The sequence below is a fragment of the Danio rerio genome, chromosome 11 (assembly GCF_052040795.2).
Source record: "Danio rerio strain M-AB ecotype USA chromosome 11, GRCz13ab, whole genome shotgun sequence".
Classification (NCBI taxonomy): domain Eukaryota; kingdom Metazoa; phylum Chordata; class Actinopteri; order Cypriniformes; family Danionidae; genus Danio; species Danio rerio.
Window position 1 is genome coordinate 22,637,846 of NC_141031.1, and position 19,639 is coordinate 22,657,484.

Here is a 19,639-nt window from a genome sequence, read left to right on the forward strand (position 1 = left end):
ACTCTTTAAGCCTTTTTACCCTCTGCGCTTTAATTATTATCACTATAAATGATCACAATCTCCCATATGATTTGATGATAGTACTTTTGTTTGATAGTAATGTATAGTGTCTATATGGTATCTGTAAATATTTAGTATGTGAAATTGTTGGACAACCACCACACACACATTAAACAGCAAAATAAACATGTCTATAGCTTACTAAAAGCCTTTATGTCTGTTCATATATTTTATATAAATGCAGAGCAGCAAGACCCATGGGATTTCATCAGCCACACACCATCAGAGTCCTCAGTGGAAGCTGAGAAGAGCAGAAGAGGAAGCCAAGCAAGAGATGCCAGAAAAAAAGGGGGAAGGAAATAATGAGTTATTATGCTGTTTGAGTATAGGCAGGCGCAGTGGGTAGCACAATCGCCTCACAGCAAGAAGGTCGCTGGTTCGAGCCTCGGCTGAGTCAGTTGGCATTTCTGTGTGGAGTTTGCATGTTCTCCCCATGTTAGCGTGGGTTTCATCCGGGTGCTCCCACAAGTCCAATAATATGTGGTGACATTGGGTAAGCTAAAATTGTCCGTAGTGTATGTGTGTAAATGAGTGTGTATGGATGTTTCCCAGTGATGGGTTGCAGCTGGGTGGCAACACAGTGGCACAGTAGGTAGTGTTGTTTCCTCACAGCAAGAAGGTTGTTGGTTTGAGTTCCGGCTGGGTCAGTTGGCGTTTCTGCGTGGAGTTCTTCCTGCGTTCGCGTGGGTTTCCTCCGGGTGCTCCGGTTTCCCTCACAGTCCAAAGACATACGGTACAGGTGAATTGGGTAGACTAAATTGTCCTTAGTGTATGCGTGTGAATGGGTGTGTATGGATGTTTCCCAGAGATGGGTTGCAGCTTGAAGGGTATCCACTGCGTAAAACATATGCTGGATAAGTTGGTGGTTCATTCCACTGTGGCGACCCCAGATTAACAAAAGGACAAAGCCGAAGAGAAAATGATATTTATTAAAATAAAGGTTACAAAGTAAAGAAGAAATGTATTGTGTGTTTGTATATTTATTTTACTGCCTTCAAGATATTACATTGTAAACTAAAGGGAACAAGGAGGGAACAAATGTTGTATTTACCCTTTAACTACAGGTAACAAGGGAGGAACAGTGCTTCACTTTAATTTACAACCCTCAAATGTGGTATTTACCCTGTAAGTACAGGGAACAAGGGAGGAACAGTGCTTCACTTTAATTTACTACCCTCAAATGTGGTATTTACCCTGTAAGTACAGGGAACAAGGGAGGAACAGTGCTTCACTTTAATTTACAACCCTCAAATGTGGTATTTACCCTGTAAGTACAGGGAACAAGGGAGGAACAGTGCTTCACTTTAATTTACAACCCTCAAATGTGGTATTTACCCTGTAAGTACAGGGAACAAATACTGTATTCACCCTTTAACTACAGGGAACATAGAGGGAAGAAGCTGAACTTTTAACACACTAGTGTATACGTGAACACTAAGAACAGAGTAAACTACAGCAAAAGTTTTTATTGATTGAAGACCAAATTACTACATTTTTCTATAAAGCATCAGCTATACATTTACTGAAATGCAACAGTTAGCCCCCCTGTGCAAACAGCAGTAAAGTTGCGAGCCTGTTTTAATCTACATTGAATCCTGACGGTAGGCCTATGTCATGCAAAGTTATTTGTTGATAGTGAGTTATGGAGACATTGATGGCTTTGGTGAGATCGACGAGTAAACATAAGGTAAGTAGTGTATGGAAATATATTTTATATTGAATTGCAGATTTAAAATACATACAGTATACAATAAGGGTTCATAATTTCACAGGCTGTAAACCTTTTATTCATTAAACACCCCGTATAAAACCCAAGCACTGAATAAGAGTACTAATGTACTCACGCAGGTGCATGTACAGTACATTTGCAGATAGCAATAGGTTGTCGCCATCCTTGCATAATTCTTCATATGTATACAATACTTGAAGAAAAGTACATCGTAAACGTAATATACTTACGCGGTTCTTTGCGTGATGAATATGTTATTGTTACTCCCCTATTGCGCATACATTATGGTTTGTTCTTTAGCAATTTAAAAAAAAGTACACTGTTATTTCACTGTACTTACGCGGTACTTTTCATGCTGAATATCTGGTTGTTACCCCCTTATTACCCAAGCATTACAGTTTGTTCACTTATACCTAAGTAAACGTTATTTATACTTAAACTATACGTACAGAAAAGTACACCGTTATTTCACTATACTTACACGGTAATTTTCGTGATGAACATCTGGTTGTTATACCCCTTATTTCCCAAACATTACGGTTTGTTCCCTTATACCTACACATACGTTCATTATACTTACACAGAACGTACAGAAAAGTACACTGTAATTTCACTGTACTTACGCGGTACTTTGCGGGTTGTAAAAGAAAGCGTTACCTAATTGTCTACTTCTCACTGGTTAATGAGTTTCTGTATAACGTTAGTGTGCCATTAATTGTACATTTTATTTTTGGTGTTCAGGTGTAGGGAATGATTTGTATACAAATTTATTTGAACCCCATACAGATTGGTATGGTTGTACCATAGATTTAGATTATTAAATGTTAAAAGTCTTATTTTACTCTTATTATATTTATCTTTTTTGCAGCTACAGCAATTCATGCTGAAAAACTGATGCTACCAATCTCTCCTCACTTGATTATTTAAGGTAATGTCGATGTCTTCCTCATTTTGATTAGATTTTGAAATGTCAAGCTGTTCACAGATTTGTTGTGAGGAGTTTCATGTACAACCTTTTTTTCTTCTTCCAGTAGCGACGCAGTGGCACAGTAGGTAGTGCTGTCGCCTCACAGCAAGAAGGTCGCTGGTTCGAGCCTCGGCTGGGTCAGTTGGCTGAATACAATGGCATAATGATTCTGCTTCCTCACAGGAGGTACTTGATTTAGTTTTCCTCAAGCGATACATCAGTTTTTATGAGTAATGTGTGACACTTCAATTGAAGGGACAGTTCACCCAAAAATGAAAATAATAGCATCTTTGGCATCCTCCACTTGTTTCAAAATAGTTAGATTTTTTTTGTTCCATTGAACACAAACCCATATTTTTTTTTTTAAAGAAATTTGGTTCAAAAATGGAAGTCAATAGTTACTGGTTTCTAACATTCTTCAAAATATCTGGTTTAGTGTTCAACAGAAATTTTAATGGATTTAAAACACATGGAGTAATGGTGGCAGAAAAGTAAACTATCCTTTTAAATATTTTATTCTGAGACTTATTTATATGTGTCTTGCCTTTTGCCATATTGTCTTTCTAGCTCAGATTGTGATGGACCTGGAATGTGACACCAGCTACTCTTAAGTCAAGAACCAAATAAAGCACAGATGTGGAGGGATCTGCAACTAAACTAACTGGAGGAAAGGAGCCTTTTGGTAAAAACACCTGCTTTATTTAGATCTTAAGTATTTTATTTGGCATAGAGTATTATTTTTTCATTGTTATTCTAATTTTATGTTATGTATATACTGAATATAAGTCATTTAAATTTCACAAATGATTGAATATAAAATATCATCTAGATGTCTTATTTTTCATTGTCTTAAACAGGGGTGCTCAACCCTGTTCTTGGAGATCAAGCTTTCTGCAGAGTTTAGCTCCAACTCTGTGGAAAGGTAGATCTCCAGGAACAGGGTTGAGCACCCCTGATCTAAATGCTCAAAAATGCTGTTTCCGAGGCGAGGTTGGATGTAGTTCAGAAATAGATTCATTAGAATCAATGCTTAAAGTAAACATTTAATTCTCTCTGTAGACAAAACATGCTTAGTATCTTACACGTTTTAAGAATAATAATAATAATTTATTTTGGTTACTTTTACATCTATATATGGGTAAGCAAGTATTTAATAAATAAAATTATTTTAAACCACTTGACTTAACCAAATGACTCTAGCTGCTGGGAAAAAAACATGTAAAATAACAGATTTTTTTTTACAGTGTGGGTGAACATACTACCTTGATGTCCAACAAAGGCTGCACAAGAGCTCATTTGATGGCACATATTCTGTCCTGTCAACATCTCTGACAACCTGGAAGTGCTTCGACATCAGTGAGTAATAAATCTTCATATTATCATGCATTAAGGATTTCTGTAAGCCTATTTTTAATGTTAGTTTGTAATCAGCAGTGGCTGTTTTAAAATAAAATTGGTATTTAAATTATTCTTAACATTTTACTGATGCTGTGCACAGTAACGTCATGATGATTTAATTTGAGGAAATGTCACTGGTGAGGTGTAATAATATTTATTTGTCTCACTGACATGCCATCACTGCATATTGAAATACAGTTATACGAATTGACCGCAAAATATTATCACAAACATTTCATGAAGTAGACTGCTTGACTACTCTTCAGTTCTCTGCTCAACTTAAACACATTTTGTTGTGTTGCTGCGACTCTCGGCAGACTTTGCCAAAAATTAATGCTTAGTGATTACTTTGTTTTATGCGAACCAAATGTCAGTAACTTATCATTAGCATTATTTAAAAAAAATCACCTACGGCTTTCATGTTCTCTAACGCAATCTTGTCTGTAAGTTAGAAGTAGATTTTCACATGTTAAAAGCTTAAAAGTACTGGATTAACACTAGTCACGTTAAATTAGATTATTTTATTTATTTATTTATTTATTTATTTATTTTTAATATGTAGCCTCTTAAGGTCAGAATGAACTGTGTTCACCCCTCTTAAATTCGTGGAAGCGCTAGTGTGGTCATGGAATCAGATATTCAAGCTATACAGAGTCAGACATTAAGTTAAGATGAGACTTTATTTTTTACATACCTGTGTAGACACTTGACTAGTGTTGACTTGACTGATCTTTTCCCCATTAACGTTAGTGTAATTGTAAATAGACAACAATCTGTTTTTTGCCAACAAAAACGATAAAAAACAGTGTTTTTTATATATATAAAACAGCAGTGCGGTGTTTGGTTTCTAAATGAATGAAATAATTTGAGGCATGATTAGTTTTTACTCCAGTGATTGATTTTGCTTGTCATTTTTGCAGGATCATCAGAAGTGCTCCTGCCCTTTTTCACTGTCCCTTTTCCACAACACAATTTGGCCTTCATCATTTCCTGTCTTGTAGCAGTATTTTCACCTGTTTTTAAAATTGTAATACTTTTTGATACATTAATTGTTGACTGGTTTCAATGATCAATTGTTCATTAGTGTTCTGTTGCTTTGTTATATTGAATAATTGCTACTGTTTCAGTATAGTTTACACAATAAACTTTTATTGTTAAGTTAAAAGTTCAGTTTCTTTATTTTTCTTGTATTTCTTGAACAGTTAAAATAACATTTGTGCAATTTTTGAACATTTTTGCTCATTATAAAGTAGCACTATTAAATACAATAAAATAACATTTAATAACTGTAAAATACTATACAGTAATAATGAAAGTAACGTTAAAATACCGTAGTTCTGCATGGTAAAAATGTACAGTAAAATACTGTTTTCAGTTTTGCAGTATGTGTATCACTACTGTAATTGGTGTTACAGTAAAAAAAGAAAACAGTAAAATGATGTATTACATTTGACAGTAAATGTAATACTAAAGTAATTAGTAATACAGTAATGTTACTGTTTTATGAAATACAGCAGCTACTGGATAATTGTTGCCAGTAACTTACTGTTAATTTAACAAGAAATCGTTTACAGTGTTGTTAAACAACTAAAAGCCTTTTTAAGTTGATTATTAGTGTTATTAGACAGTACATGTAAAACTATGTAAAACTTTCAATTAAAGAAGTTAACAATTACTCCAGACAGTGCGGGGGTTTTTCAACCCAAAGTTGAGTAAAATACAAACCAATTCAACTTTTGGATTATCTTTAGATTAGCATTGAGTTTGATGATATTTTCAAGCCAGTTATAAATAAAAGGGTTAACAATACTTGCAAATACCCAATCTAAACAAACCTAGCTCAATCAAAACAATATGAACTAAGAAAGTATAATTTCTTATTTTGAGTCTAACAGAGGCATATTAATAGCTCACTGAATTTTAACTTGGAAAATTTAACAAAATACTATATAATATTAATAATGATAATAATTAAATAATGTTTTTAAGTAACTTTCAACTTATTTAATTGATTTAAATCATAGCAACTAGATGTTTATTACTTTTCTATATCACTATGCTTTATTTACACAGCAGGTGTCAGTTTTTGTGCAGTTTTGCTATTTTTTTAAGCACACCACTTCTAAATAAATGAGGTAAAAGAAACAGTTATTAGACAAATTCTTGCCAATCTACTTTTAACAAATCATAGATAACAACCTCACAGATACTAAAGAGCACAGATAAATTGAAGCCACAGATCATCAAAATACAAGAGGTACAACAGTGAATTGCTTAATTTCTTTTTTTGAAAGCAATTCTGAAATTCGAAAGAACTATAAGAGCTCAAGACCTTAAATATTTTCACACACCTTATCTTCCAAGGACATCCAACATTAAAGATGTTGTTTATGTGTAAAGAATGGCCTTTTACTGGACACAAAATCAATTGAATTGGCACATTCTCTTTTTTTTTTTTTTTAATCTTTTAACAAATATGCAAAAATAGCTAAATAATTTCACACAATTGTTTAAAATGTTGACACTACAAATGTATCGTGTTTAAAAAAGACAACTTTTGTCAGATGTAGAACTATTGAACTATTCTTTTTTGTGATTTTAACATTTACTGCTACTAAACTTCAAAGTGCATTATCATTGCAAGTTTCATTATATATATTTTCAAGGTTTCAATTTTTTTTTCAAGTTTTCTCAGTAAAGAAATGTATATTAACTTTCTAATAAAAAAACAATGTCAACATCAAGTGCATTTAATATATGCCAATAATTAAGAGAAGACTCATTAAAAAATTCTTAAGACTCAAATAATAGTCACATTACTTTCATGAGAAATAAAATATATTTTATAATCACTATGAGATACGCTGTTATCATCAACAGAACCACAATATGCTTCATCAATACTTATATTTTCATTTTGCTCTCTTTTTGAATTTATTGATTCATGTTACAGCAGAGCTCTCCATACTAAAAATAGATAAATAAGTTATATACATATAAAACAATATTAAATTTACATTTCATATTGGACACCTTAGTTCCAAAAACAACGAGTAAACACTTGTCCATATAAAATATTTAATTCAGTTCAGCACAATTCCTCTAGTGTGACTTTGGTTGTACAATTTGATCACTCACTGTTGGTAAAAAAATACTTCCTGTATCTTTTTCTGTAACACCGGGGTTGAATTAATCTTGCACTAAAAGAGCTTGCACACGCTTGGACTGTATCAAAAATGGGATTACTATCATGGTTCATTATACTGATAAATCTGTCCAGCATTCGATCATGTGCAATCTCTTCTATGAGATGGTAGTGCACACCCCACAACAGAACCTGCCTTTTTTATAAGCTTATTTAATTTGTTTTTCTCCTCCTCCAACAGTCCCCCTCCCCAGCAGGTTACAGCATACAAAATCATAAAAAAGTTTTTATCAGTGTCTGACACACTAAAGGACCTAAGTCGTCTTAATAAATGAATGCGACTCTGACCCTTCTTATACACCTGAACTGTATTTTCAGACCAAGCGAGCTTGTTGTTCAAATATACACCCTGGCACCTATATGATGAAACAATCTCAATTTCTGACTCATGTATAATTATTGGCACTGCTTGTGATGGATGTCTAATCAACAATAATTTTCTTGGTCTTATTAGTGTTTAATTTAAGACAATTTGTTTCACACCAGTCAGCAAACTTTTTAAAAACAACCTATTAACTCTCATCATGATTCCTTATGTAACCCACAATTGCAGAGTCATCAGAAAACTTCAGTAAATGGCAATTTTTGAAGCTGTTTTGAAAGTCTGGCGTATAGAATGTAAATAAATATGGAGCGAAAACTGTTCCTTGAGGAACACCAGTATTGCTTGTGTTGCTTTAAAAAGTATGCAAGTGAACGCTTTAATCCAAAGCAACTGCAATTGCATTCAATGCATCTGAGAGAATCGTCTTAGTACCAAAAAACAAACTGTTCTAGTTTAAAGCAAATCTAACCAGCTCCCTCTTTTTTGATTTGTCCAATACAGCAAATATAAAAAAGTAATATGCAACACTTTGTTTTTGCTTGCATAAGTCCACTATTTACTCTTAATGTTTAATGCTTAATGTTAATCTTTATGCAAAACTGACTTAATATCAGTTATTATGCAACCATTGATTTCTTTCTTCCAGTGTACGTTTTACATTGAGTATTTCATTCTGGTTATATGAAGACATTTATTTGTTTCAGCAAACCTTACAGACAAACAAAAGTGTATTTTTAATAACATATTACAGTACTGCGTTTATAAACATATTTAATAAAGTAGTGTTTCTAACATGGTGTAAAATCCAGTTTTCACAGCAAATGAATTCAGCAGTAAATAATAAAACAGAACTCACACATCGGATATTTACTGGAACCAGTTTTCAAGTTTAACATAGCTTAATCATCACAATATTCAGTACTTTATTTCTTGCTTTGAAGCCATCTAGCTTTAGTCAAAGTTGTTTTGTCAGTGATAAGACATTAATAAATTAAACCACACCTGTAACGATAACAATTAAAGAGAACAATAAAGAAAGTAAAATAGTGGAAATTATCACAATGTATATAATGACAGTTGCTGGACTGGTCCTAGATCTGTTGCAGTTTGAATAGGGGATAAAAGATGCAACATCTTTGCTGTTAAATTCTCTTTGTGGTGGGGCTTTGGCTGGGCTTCGGTTTGTGGACTTCTCATCTGCATACAACGTTTTACAACCTGTTATTTTAGGGCAAACACTTAAGTCAGTTTAGCAACAATGATTAGAATTAATAGGCTTTTGTCAGACATTAACTTTTCTTTTTGTTCACTACAATCTCCTATACAATTAAGACATTTCAGCCCTCCTGTGAAATGAATTCTTTTTCAAATATTTCCCAAGTTACGTTCAACCGAACAAGGGAATTTCCCCTGTATTTCCTATTACATTTTTCTTCTGGAGAAAATCTTATTTCTATTCAATTGGCTGCATGGGGAAAAAAAAAAAAACATGCTGAGGTTAGTGTTGAAATTCTTGTTCGAATTGTTGAAAGAAGTTATTTGCAATTTAAACTGAATACAAGTTTCTTAGTAGTGTTCAAAATAGCCATTAAAATATTACTGGCGAAGACAAAAGAAATTAGTTATTAAAACTATTGTTGAAAATGTTTTTATGTACTAAGTCAGCACTTGAGAAATATATATGAAGAAAACTCACAGGAAAGCAAATTATTTTCACAAACGAAAATCGCAGCTATTCTGTGACCAAGCTTTCACATTCAGACCAGAAATAGGGTTCAAGTTTGTACAATTGTATTCTGTAGTGTAAAAGTAGTATCTAGATCTTGTGTACAATAATTTTAGTAAGAAAAAAACTTCTGCTTTGGTTTTTCTTTTGGCTAACATATGACTCTTCATTAGCATCAGCATCCTGAAAACTTTTAATATTTATTTTGGTCAGCTTGTTTGAACTGGCACATTTAAAGTAGTTTTTGTAAACTTTCATCTAGATAAATTTCACCTTCACCATCAAGCACTTTCCTGACATGTCAACATTAAAAACATAAACAGTTTGCGTTTCCACGAATTTGTTTTTTCTCTGTTGCCATCAATTTCTTTTGACTAACTGCTTGATCATCCTTCTGGTGATCATTTTTATAAAGTTTCTCACTTACCATCCTTTCAGAATAAGGATGGGCATGCGTTTTGTTCATTCCAGGCATGGCCTTATGGGTCCTTACCCTTTCCTGCTCACCTTCTTTAGAAGTTTCCTTTTGCAGAATCTTCTTTGGGCCCCAGACAAATTCTTCTTGAGGTCTGAAATGCTTATAAGCATATCCAACCAGCTCTCTCCTCTTTGATTTGTTCAAGACCGCAAACATAAAGTAATCTAGTACACTTTGTTTCACATTTGATAGTTCTGCATTCACAAGAGTCTCACGGAGGAAGAACTTGACGAGCGGGGCCTGATAGTGCTCCAATCCTAGAGTTCCCAAACACTTCAGGATCCGTGTAATGCGCAGGTTATTGTGTGTATACCTGCAAATATCAAAGAAAGATACTGTACTTTGACCACTGGAAATGCTTAAAGGCATTAAAAAAATGATATGAAATTTTATGAAACAACATGAAGATGATAGTACCTGTTCAAGTTTTTAAATCGTTGCCTCCAGTTTGGAGCACGTCTCACCTCTCCTGTGTGTATATTGATCAAACATATACCATAGAAATCCAACATGACTTCATATGATTTCACCAAGTTACGCAGTGCTTGTTTATCTCTACGGAAAAGCTGTAAAATAACAGATGGGAAAAATATAAACTTATAAATGTTTCCTTTAAAATACATAAAAAAATTTATATATACACCATGTAAATGATGTTTTAAACTAACCTTTATTTCCTTTTTTGTGAGCACATGTGACCACCTGTTCAACCCTTGCTCCTGTATAGGAAACAACCTATAAAATTTCGATATATGGCCATTAATGTTCATTCATATGTTCTAATGCTTATGAGTTGACAAGTTTTAGTAACGACATCATGTGCAGTCAAGTCCCTTACATTTGGCTTTGTACCTTTTGATAAATTACAAAATGAATCCATTGACCTATGTGTAATAAAATATATAATGGTATATAACTATCTATTTATATATATATATATATATATATATATATATATATATATATATATATATATATATATGTTTAGAAATGTGCTGACACAATCTTCCCTCCGTTAAACAGAAATTAGGGGAAAAAAATAGACAGGGGCGTTAAAAATTTCAGGGGGGCTAATAATTCTGACTTCGACTATATATATATATATATATAAATATATATATGTATATATATATATGTATATATATATATATATATATATATATATATATATATATATATATATATATATATAGAGAGAGAGAGAGAGAGATATTAGTGCTGTCAAACGATTAAAAAAGATTAACTAATTAATCGCACTTTAAAAAAAAAAACGCTATTTATCGCGATTAATCACATTTAAAACACTAAAACTTGTAATTTTAGCTATTCAAATGTAAAATTAATGTAAATGCAAAACAAATACTATTTAAATTCAAAATATAATTCATTATTAGAATTTTTGTTTAACTTGTAACAGATTTCTTCATGTAAACAACATACCCACAATAAACCATCAAGATCCTGGCTTGACAGCCATATTTATTACAGAAATAAAAGCACAGGCATGTTAATGCCATTTGAATTTCAAAACAAGCAATGCCAATAAAGAAAACATCGATTTCCATGTTGTATTCTAAGTGGACTGCAAAAAAATGCCAAAATAGAGGCATTACAGATATGGAAATTTGAAAAATTATTCATTCATTCATTCATTTTCTTGTCAGCTTAGTCCCTTTATTAATCCGGGGTCGCCACAGCGGATTCTACCGCCAACTTATCCAGTAAGTTTTTATGCAGCGGATGCCCTTCCAGCCGCAACCCATCTCTGGGAAAAAGCCACACACACATTCACACTCACACACTCATACACTACGGACAATTTAGCCTATACAATTCACCTGTACCACATGTCTTTGAACTGTGGGGGAAACTGGAGCACCCGGAGGAAACCCACGCGTAGGCAGGGAGAACATGCAAACTCCACACAGAAACGCCAACTGAGCCGAGGTTCCAACCAGCGACCCAGCGACCTTCTTGCTGTGAGGCGACAGCACTACCTACTGCGCCACTGCCTCGCCTGAAAAATTATAATAATAATAATAAAGTATTGAATACAAACAATTGTACTAATTGCAGGGCTGGACTAGGACAAAATAATCGGCCCTGGCATTTTGGGCCAGAGCGGCCCACTACATCAATCAAAATGCTCCCCCATCACCCCACGCCCTTTAATATGTTTACCAACTCCCATTCTATAAACGCACAAAAGCCATATATAGGAAATAACCAGAGTTGACAAATTAAAAACCTATTTTTTTTATTATTATAATAAAATTATAATCCACACTGGAAATGTGGGTGCCTGTGTGTTTTGAGGGAGCCTAATAAATAATGAACATGACAAAAACTGCCTGCTGACGCACACAGTTAATTTTAATTAATAAAATAAAGATAAATAATAAAAGAAATGTATCAGAGACCCTTAAAAAAGTTTAACTCAACAATGAAACATCAAATGTAGCTAAAAGATTTTACATTGTCAATCAAATTAACTTAAACAATTGAAAAATGCAACAAATATTTGTTTCTGCCCGAACCACAAAAGTTGCACACTAGTTTGGTCATGTATAAATACCATTATAACCATATTGTATAAATATTATTTTCACTATAAGCCTACATCATGCTGACAATAAAAAACACAATGTCATGATAACTTTTGCGATTGTCTTCTGATCGAGTGCATTTTAAAATACATGATTGACACTCCTCATAGAGCCTGAGAAGCAAACATTCTTTATCATTTGTAAAATAAAGACTTGCAGGTTAAGAAAACAGCATAGGAGAAAGTTGCCGCGGGCCGTAGTGCAGATTAAAAGAAAAAAAAGTATATTTATATGGACAGATAGGTAATTAGATAGAATAGACAGGAATATATCTGTGCTCCGCTGCAAGCTGCAGAGTGCTGACGCAAAAGCATGCTCTTCCGCAGACCGGCGCATAAGAAACAGGTGTGACTCTTGACGATTCTGACAAATACACACCTGCGTTACACAGAGCCCAACATGGAAGTTTGTGATTGGGTCAGCCCAATGTCAATAAAGAAAAGAACCAATGGGCTGCAGATTGTGTCACATGGCCGATCTGTCCGGAAAAGAAACATCTTACTTTCAAAGCGTGCCAGCTCACAGGAGCGTGACAGCTCATCAATCACTGTGGCAGAAAAACATGACAGCCTGCTAAGTGTTTTATGGGCCGATCAGATCATAAGAAGATGATCAGCCCTGCCCAAAAAGTACATCGACCCAACGGGAAAGTGCCCGGTCTGCCCGTGGCTGCAACAGGAAAAAAAAACTGCAACTGCGTTAATTTTTTTAACGCGTTAATTATTTCAAAATAATCGCATGCGTTAACGTGTTAATTTTGACAGCACTAATAATATATATATATATATATATATATATATATATATATATATATATAAAATCTCTGGAATCATGTGATTCCATCATGTGTCTCAATTAATCACCCATTTTTATGTGTTGAACTCGTAAACACAATCTATGCAACATGACTTTAACGCACTATAAAACTATGGTAGCCGAGAGAATTCAAGCAAAATCACATGCAAATAGAGAAACATTAACAAATTGAGAAAACGTCTTTCACAATCCAACAACACATGCAAATTCTCACAACACACGAAAACACAGAAATGTGCTGCTATTGCCACAGACTGGGAAATCCCAAAAAGTGATGAACCAGACTGTTTCCTGTTTAGAGCTGATAGTGTTGTCATAGATCAGAGAGTTGAGCTTTTGTATATTTTAACATTCTTTCTGGTCATTCAGTTCCTTGTTAGTATATTTTTAATTATATTTTTAGTATATTTTTCTGAGACTAACTCTTGCTAACTTAGCATTAAATAATGGTTAATTGTATTAGATTATTAGGGATGAAATATACAAACAAAAAGGAAACATACAACAAGGATGTTGAAATAAGAAAAAGGCTCACTTCTAAGATCTCCAGCAAAATCACTGGTTGTAAAACAGAAAGCTGCCATGTTTTCACTTTTAGGGGTCTACCCCACACATTTCTGTTTTTGTTTGCATTACATGCAACACATTTCTCTATTTTGCATGCATTGTGAGAATTATGCATTTACATTTTGTCCAACTGTTGAAGATGTTTTTTTTTTTAGTTTGTAAGTAATTTTTTATTTGCATGTTTTTTCTTAACTTACAGCATGTTTAAGCTCTCTCAGCCACAGTATAAAATACTTGCATACATTAAATACATATAAATTCAATATTTTAACATAGGCTCATTGATGAAATGTAACAGTATCTAACCATTGAATGTAGGAGTGAACTTCCTCCAGCCAACCATATTGACCCCACCAATGCTTGTGAAATTCATCAATGTGAATATCTGCAGAATCAAATGTAATATCTTAAAGAACATCCTTTCTTAGAGTTAAACAAGCATTGAATCTATAAAAATGTATTGTGTGATTATGCAACAGTATTAGGAAGAACACAATGTCATACTGTCAGGTGAAGATCTTATTCGACCTTGGTAAAACTCCAGGTTATAGAAGAAGTCCTTGAAGAAAATAACATCAAAACACTAAACCACACCATTCCCAGACATTTTCTTAAGATCAAAACTAGTGAGTTATAAAAATAGTTTTTAAATAAATGATACTCTATTTAATATATACTAGTGAAGACAAAGTTTAGATAGACAAATAGTGAAGAAATGGGTAATGATAACACTTACACGAACAGGCTCTTCATCGTCATAATCAAGGAACTAGAGTTAAAAAACAGGCAAAATGTTTTCATGTAAGACTAAGTTTTGACATTATTACAGCAGATTCTGACATTTACTGTCCTGTAATTTAGATACTGACCAATGTTTTTTTTTTCTTTACACACTGCTAATGAATGAAGAGAGTTGGGTAAGATAAATCTCTTACCCCAATCTTAATTAATATTTAATGATAAACAAATTTACCTGGCAACTATGCCGAAAGTCTTGCATGTCCTTAGCAGCATACATGTTCCTGCGACTTCGTCTGTACATCTGTAAGCACATACAGAAATGCCAAATATGTCAGCTGTTAACAAAAATCCATAGAAATAAAAAATGGTAAAACATTAGGCCTATATGTTTAATATTAATATTAAAATAATAGTAATAATTTGTTGTTGACAAGATCACGGAACATTTACAGTGCACATAATATATAAAACATTGCACTTTATAAACCGCTTAGGCCTACTTTAAATGTAATCCACAGTACAGACCAAAAAGTTTAAGATGTACACAAAAAAAGGAAAAAGAAGAGTTTTAGATCACGTGATATGTTATTATTTGGTAAGGTAGGTTGGAATTTTTACAGTGCAGACCTAGGAAGCTACTTCATGTAAGCAAAAGAGAGAAAATACATTAAAATAAAACGCCAAATGACTAAAATGAAGGATGTTACTACTGTGTACATATTTCACAATTATTGTACACAACACAACGTAACACATACAGGAAATTGTTTCTTAAAGAAAAAAATAATACAAGATTGAATGTGTTTGAGGGTTCAGAAATTTAAAACAAATACAAGACGACACAACTGTCCAATTATAAAACATATAGGCTACATACATACCTTCTTCCTCGGTGTTTTATTTTGGTGTTCATCCTCCCATGTGGAGTCGAATTCGCACTCATCTGACTCCATGTCATGTATATGGTAGTAGCTACGTTGCAAACTTAAGTAGGCTAAATACTAAAACATTTAGACATAAGGACTAAAACTGTAAAGTACTCAAACTTCCCACTGTCAAGGGAAAGGTGAACCGAAAGAATTTCTTCAGTTACAAGACTGACAAGTCGTGCTAACTACTGGGGTTGCCAGATCTTGTAAAAATGCACACATTTCTGCTATCTACTGATCCAATTGAACAATCTTAGCTTACCCCAAAAATAGCATAATCGTGTTTGATGTATTTTAATTTTAGTAATCAATAAAAAGTAAAGTAAAACAAGATTAAGGAATGGCGACCCCGGATTAATAAAGGGACTAAGCCGACAAGAAAAAGAATGAATGATTGATGATTAAGCAAACAGTTTTGGATCATTATAAGAAAAAGTGAGTTTACCAACATTCAATGTTTATGTTTTATAGATTGCTTATTTATTGCATTTTCATCATACAAAAACGGAAACAATCTTACGAAGTGACAAGCAATCATTATAAAGTAAGGTGTGTATAATGTGCAGTATGTTGTGTGGCAGCATTCGACAATGATAATGTGTAGACATACAGTATGTGGTTCAGTAGTATATACGTTATTAAAACTAAAACAACATAGTTTCAAGATACACGCAGAATAACTATTGCACAGCATTTTTACAAAGTATACATTCCATTGTACACTAGCTTCTAATTGTATTTAAAAAAAAAATATTAGAATGATAAAAACACAGAACTCACAAATCTAGCATTTACAAAAGCTATTTTTTTTTAAACAATCAGTCATAAGTACAAACTGTTTCCTCAGTGAAGACACCACATACTGTGCATTAACCTACAATCCTTTTTTTAAATGTATATTGCACTCACCAAAATGAAGGAAAAAGTATAAAAAATAAAATTAGCAACTTGTTACACTTTAAATTCATAATTACAGTTCCTAGAAAGTTTTGTAACATAGTTTTGGAGAGCAAACTCATTTGACTAACAGAGTCATTTCTAAGCACCCTTTACGGAGATCATTTCACTGACTTTAATCCCCATGAGACATTTCAATACCATCATCATTATTTTCCTCATCCCCAACACTCATCTCCTGATTTTTTACAGTCTCCTCTTTTGAGCTGCATTGTGCTCCCTGATCACTTTTAATGTTTTCTTTAGTCAGCTCATTAGCACTTATTGAGGTATCACTTGTATCAGTTTTCTTATTTAGATCATCATCAAAATTGATGGTTCCTATATTAATTTCAACTTCAACACTCGTACCTTGACTTTGCTTTTCTGCCTTTTTGTTTTTTGACCTGCACTGACTTTTTTCATTCGCCCTCTGAACACTTGTAATATTGTTTTCCTTCAATTTGTTAGAAAGAACTTTTTTATTACCTTGCTGGTGATCATTTTTACAAGGGTTGTCAATTCCAATGCCTTCAGGTCGAGGGCCAGTATGCGTTTTGTTCATTTCACAAGTCTCACCTTCTTCCCTTTGTTTTGTCTCTCTTAATTTTTTCTCTGTTGCCATAAATTTGTCAAGACTAACTGCTTTATCATCTTTCTGATGATCATTTTTATGAGGTTTCTTACTTTTCATACTTATAGGAGGAGGACAGGCCTGTATTTTTTTCACTCCAGGCATGATCTTATGGGTCCTCACCCTTTCCTGCTCATCTTCTTTTGAAGTTTCCATTTGCAGAATCTTCTTTGGGCCCCAGACAAACTCTTCTTTAGGTCTGAAATGCTCATAAGCATATCTAACCAACTCTCTCCTCTTTGACTTGTCTAATACCGCAAACAAAAAGTAATCTAGTACAGCTTGTTTCACACTTGGAAGTTCTCCCATCACTAGAGTCTCATGGAGGAAGAACTTGACCAGCGGAGCCTGAAAGTGCTCCAATCCTAAAGTCCCCAAACACTTCAGGATGCGTGTGATGCGCAGGTTATTGAGTGTATGTCTGCACAAAAAGAAAACATGAATTTTATCACTGAAAATACCTAGAAGCACTAAAACTATATAAAATTGAATTGCAGTCTGTAAACTGACAGTGAATGACAGTATATAAACCTGTTTATGTGGTCAAAGCGTTGCTTCCAGTTCTTGGCACGCTCCACCTCTCCTGTATCTTTATTGACCAAACGAATACCATAGAAATCCAACATTATTTCATATGATTTAACCAACTTACTCTGTGCTTGTTTATCTCTACGGAAATTCTGAAAGAAAAAAAAATAGTTTAAACATGAAACTTTTAAAATGAGACACAAATACTCTGCGCATTGTAAACTGACCTTGATTTCTTTTTTTGTGAGCACATGTGCCCTACTGTTCACCCCTGGCACTTGTAATGGAAATAACCTGTAAAATATTAATATTGTCAATAATGGCTGTTAACAAGATCTAAAACATGTACAGTATAAATAATAGTTAAACATCAAACTTAAAAATGAACTGTAACAGGATCTAACCACTGAATGTAGGTGTGAACATTTTCCAGCTGATTATATTGACCAAACCACTGCTTGTGAAAATCATCAATGTGAATATCTGCACAAACAAGGCTTATATGTTAAATAACAGTTTCTTTAATTGAAACCTGCTTTGCATTAATAAAAATAAACTATATGGTTTGACTAAATATAAAAATTACAATACCATACCATTAGGAGAAGATCTAATTTGACCTCTGTAAAACTCCAGGTTATAGAAGCGGCCCTTGCAGACAAGAATAAAAAAACATCCAACATCATTTCTTATGCATCTCATCCAAATCAAGACTACTCAGTTGGGTGGAAAAACTGTTTTCTGTAAATGATACACTAAACACAAAACTCTGACAACTAGCAAGAATTGGTAAATTGTAGATGACAGGTCATAAAATGCTTACTGATGCTGGTTCATCATCACCATGATCCAAGTTCTAGAGTTAAAATAAAGCCAAAATTATTATGTAATACATCTTGACAAAGAATATTCTTTTGGCATTTATGTTTGTATAATTTAGATATTAACATATATATATATATATATATATATATATATATATATATATATATATATATATATATATATATATTTATATATATATATACATATATATTATTCCCCCCTAACATACACAGTGCCATACAGGAATATTAGGTGAGTTAGGTTCATCAGTATTTTGGAAAGATGTGCCACTTTCCTAATTCCTTATTTAATATATGAAGTAGGCTAGTTTTGATGCTATGATATTCTTATTTTCTTTATTAGAAGATACATAAATTAAGAAGTGAGACATTTTACCTTATGCCTAAACCTAATGTACAGGTAATAAAACTCACCTGGCAACTATGCCGAAAGTCTTGCATGTCCTTGGCAGCACGCATGTTCCTGCGACTCTTCTTTAGAAGTGTAAACAAAAATAATCCCAAATGAGCATATAATAATTATAATAATAATATTACTATAACTCATACAAATAGAAATCAGGAAGAATTAGCATAAACAGGAGCTACTGGTTTTTGGAAGTGATATACTTTATTCATATTGGACCTACAGGAAAATATTTGTAAGAATAATGAAAACATAATAACATGGCACTGAATTCCAAACCTACCTTCTTGCTGGGTGTTTTATTTTCGTGTTCATCTTCCCATGTGGAGTCCAGTTCGCACTCACCATCCGAGTCTTGACTTAACTCCATTTCAAAAGTAGTATCGTTTGTAGGACTAGCTTGGTAACTCAGTAAACCTCTAATAAACTGCCATATAGCAGACATAAGAACTCAGACTTGTTGAAGTCCTCGACCTTCTCGCTGGCTAGTGAAAATTTAAGATGAAAATCATGGTGAAGCGAAAGTATTTCTGATACAGAAGTCAACAAAAACATCAGCTGGGTCAAGGGTTGCCAGGTATTTCAATAGTCATATTTTTGCTGGTAATACGTTAAAAACAATCTTACAAAGAATATTCGATTTATCTTTATAAAACAGAGTAGCAAACGGTTGGGTGGTCTGTATTTGATTCTAATAACATAAAACATCAAATTAAAGTTTTAGGAAATATTGCTTAAAATTA

The 19,639-nt window shown here is 33.3% G+C and overlaps 2 protein-coding genes and 1 long non-coding RNA gene across 6 annotated transcripts; 1 reads left to right on the top strand and 2 right to left on the bottom strand.

Moving 5' to 3' along the window:
- Positions 1 to 240: 240 nt before the first annotated feature.
- On the top strand, positions 241 to 5,319 carry LOC137496648 (uncharacterized). Its single transcript, XR_015502557.1, has 6 exons — positions 241 to 1,354; positions 1,409 to 2,717; positions 2,821 to 2,942; positions 3,324 to 3,438; positions 4,001 to 4,112; positions 5,075 to 5,319. It is a non-coding gene; the product is annotated as an uncharacterized LOC137496648 (long non-coding RNA).
- A 3,042-nt stretch (positions 5,320 to 8,361) lies between these two features.
- ogfr1 (opioid growth factor receptor 1) lies at positions 8,362 to 15,934 on the bottom strand. Of its 4 annotated transcripts, none has more exons than XM_087271678.1 (9): positions 15,500 to 15,934; positions 14,851 to 14,919; positions 14,614 to 14,646; positions 14,382 to 14,436; positions 14,184 to 14,262; positions 10,557 to 10,623; positions 10,306 to 10,454; positions 9,918 to 10,201; positions 8,362 to 8,881 (listed from the first exon to the last, which is right to left on the bottom strand). In XM_087271678.1, the coding sequence occupies exons 1-9, from the start codon at positions 15,569 to 15,571 to the stop codon at positions 8,676 to 8,678; spliced, it is 1,014 nt and encodes a 337-aa protein (XP_087127804.1). In that variant the 5' UTR covers positions 15,572 to 15,934; the 3' UTR covers positions 8,362 to 8,675.
- Positions 15,935 to 16,004: 70 nt separating this feature from the next.
- LOC799881 (uncharacterized) lies at positions 16,005 to 19,452 on the bottom strand. The gene is made up of 8 exons (XM_087273607.1): positions 19,180 to 19,452; positions 18,905 to 18,964; positions 18,469 to 18,501; positions 18,242 to 18,296; positions 18,050 to 18,128; positions 17,873 to 17,939; positions 17,649 to 17,797; positions 16,005 to 17,538 (listed from the first exon to the last, which is right to left on the bottom strand). Exons 1-8 carry the CDS (start codon positions 19,339 to 19,341, stop codon positions 16,620 to 16,622), a joined length of 1,524 nt encoding a protein of 507 aa, XP_087129733.1. The 5' UTR covers positions 19,342 to 19,452; the 3' UTR covers positions 16,005 to 16,619.
- Between the last annotated feature and the right edge of the window lie 187 nt (positions 19,453 to 19,639).

Bases quoted from the DNA above. Each gene is read 5' to 3' on its own strand.
- ogfr1 (XM_087271677.1), bottom strand. From the start codon at position 15,571: ATGGAGTCAGATGAGTGCGAATTCGACTCCACATGGGAGGATGAACAC. The intron at 14,263-14,381 runs GTATGACATTGT...TTGATTCTGCAG, and splicing joins AATAAGATCTTCACCTGACA to ATATTCACATTGATGAATTT. The intron at 10,624-14,183 runs GTTAGATACTGT...GAAATTTTATAG, and splicing joins GTTCACTCCTACATTCAATG to GTTGTTTCCTATACAGGAGC.
- LOC799881 (XM_087273607.1), bottom strand. From the start codon at position 19,341: ATGTCTGCTATATGGCAGTTTATTAGAGGTTTACTGAGTTACCAAGCT. The intron at 18,129-18,241 runs GTATGGTATTGT...TTGTTTGTGCAG, and splicing joins AATTAGATCTTCTCCTAATG to ATATTCACATTGATGATTTT. The intron at 17,539-17,648 runs GTTTATATACTG...CTTTTTGTGCAG, and splicing joins CGCTTTGACCACATAAACAG to ACATACACTCAATAACCTGC.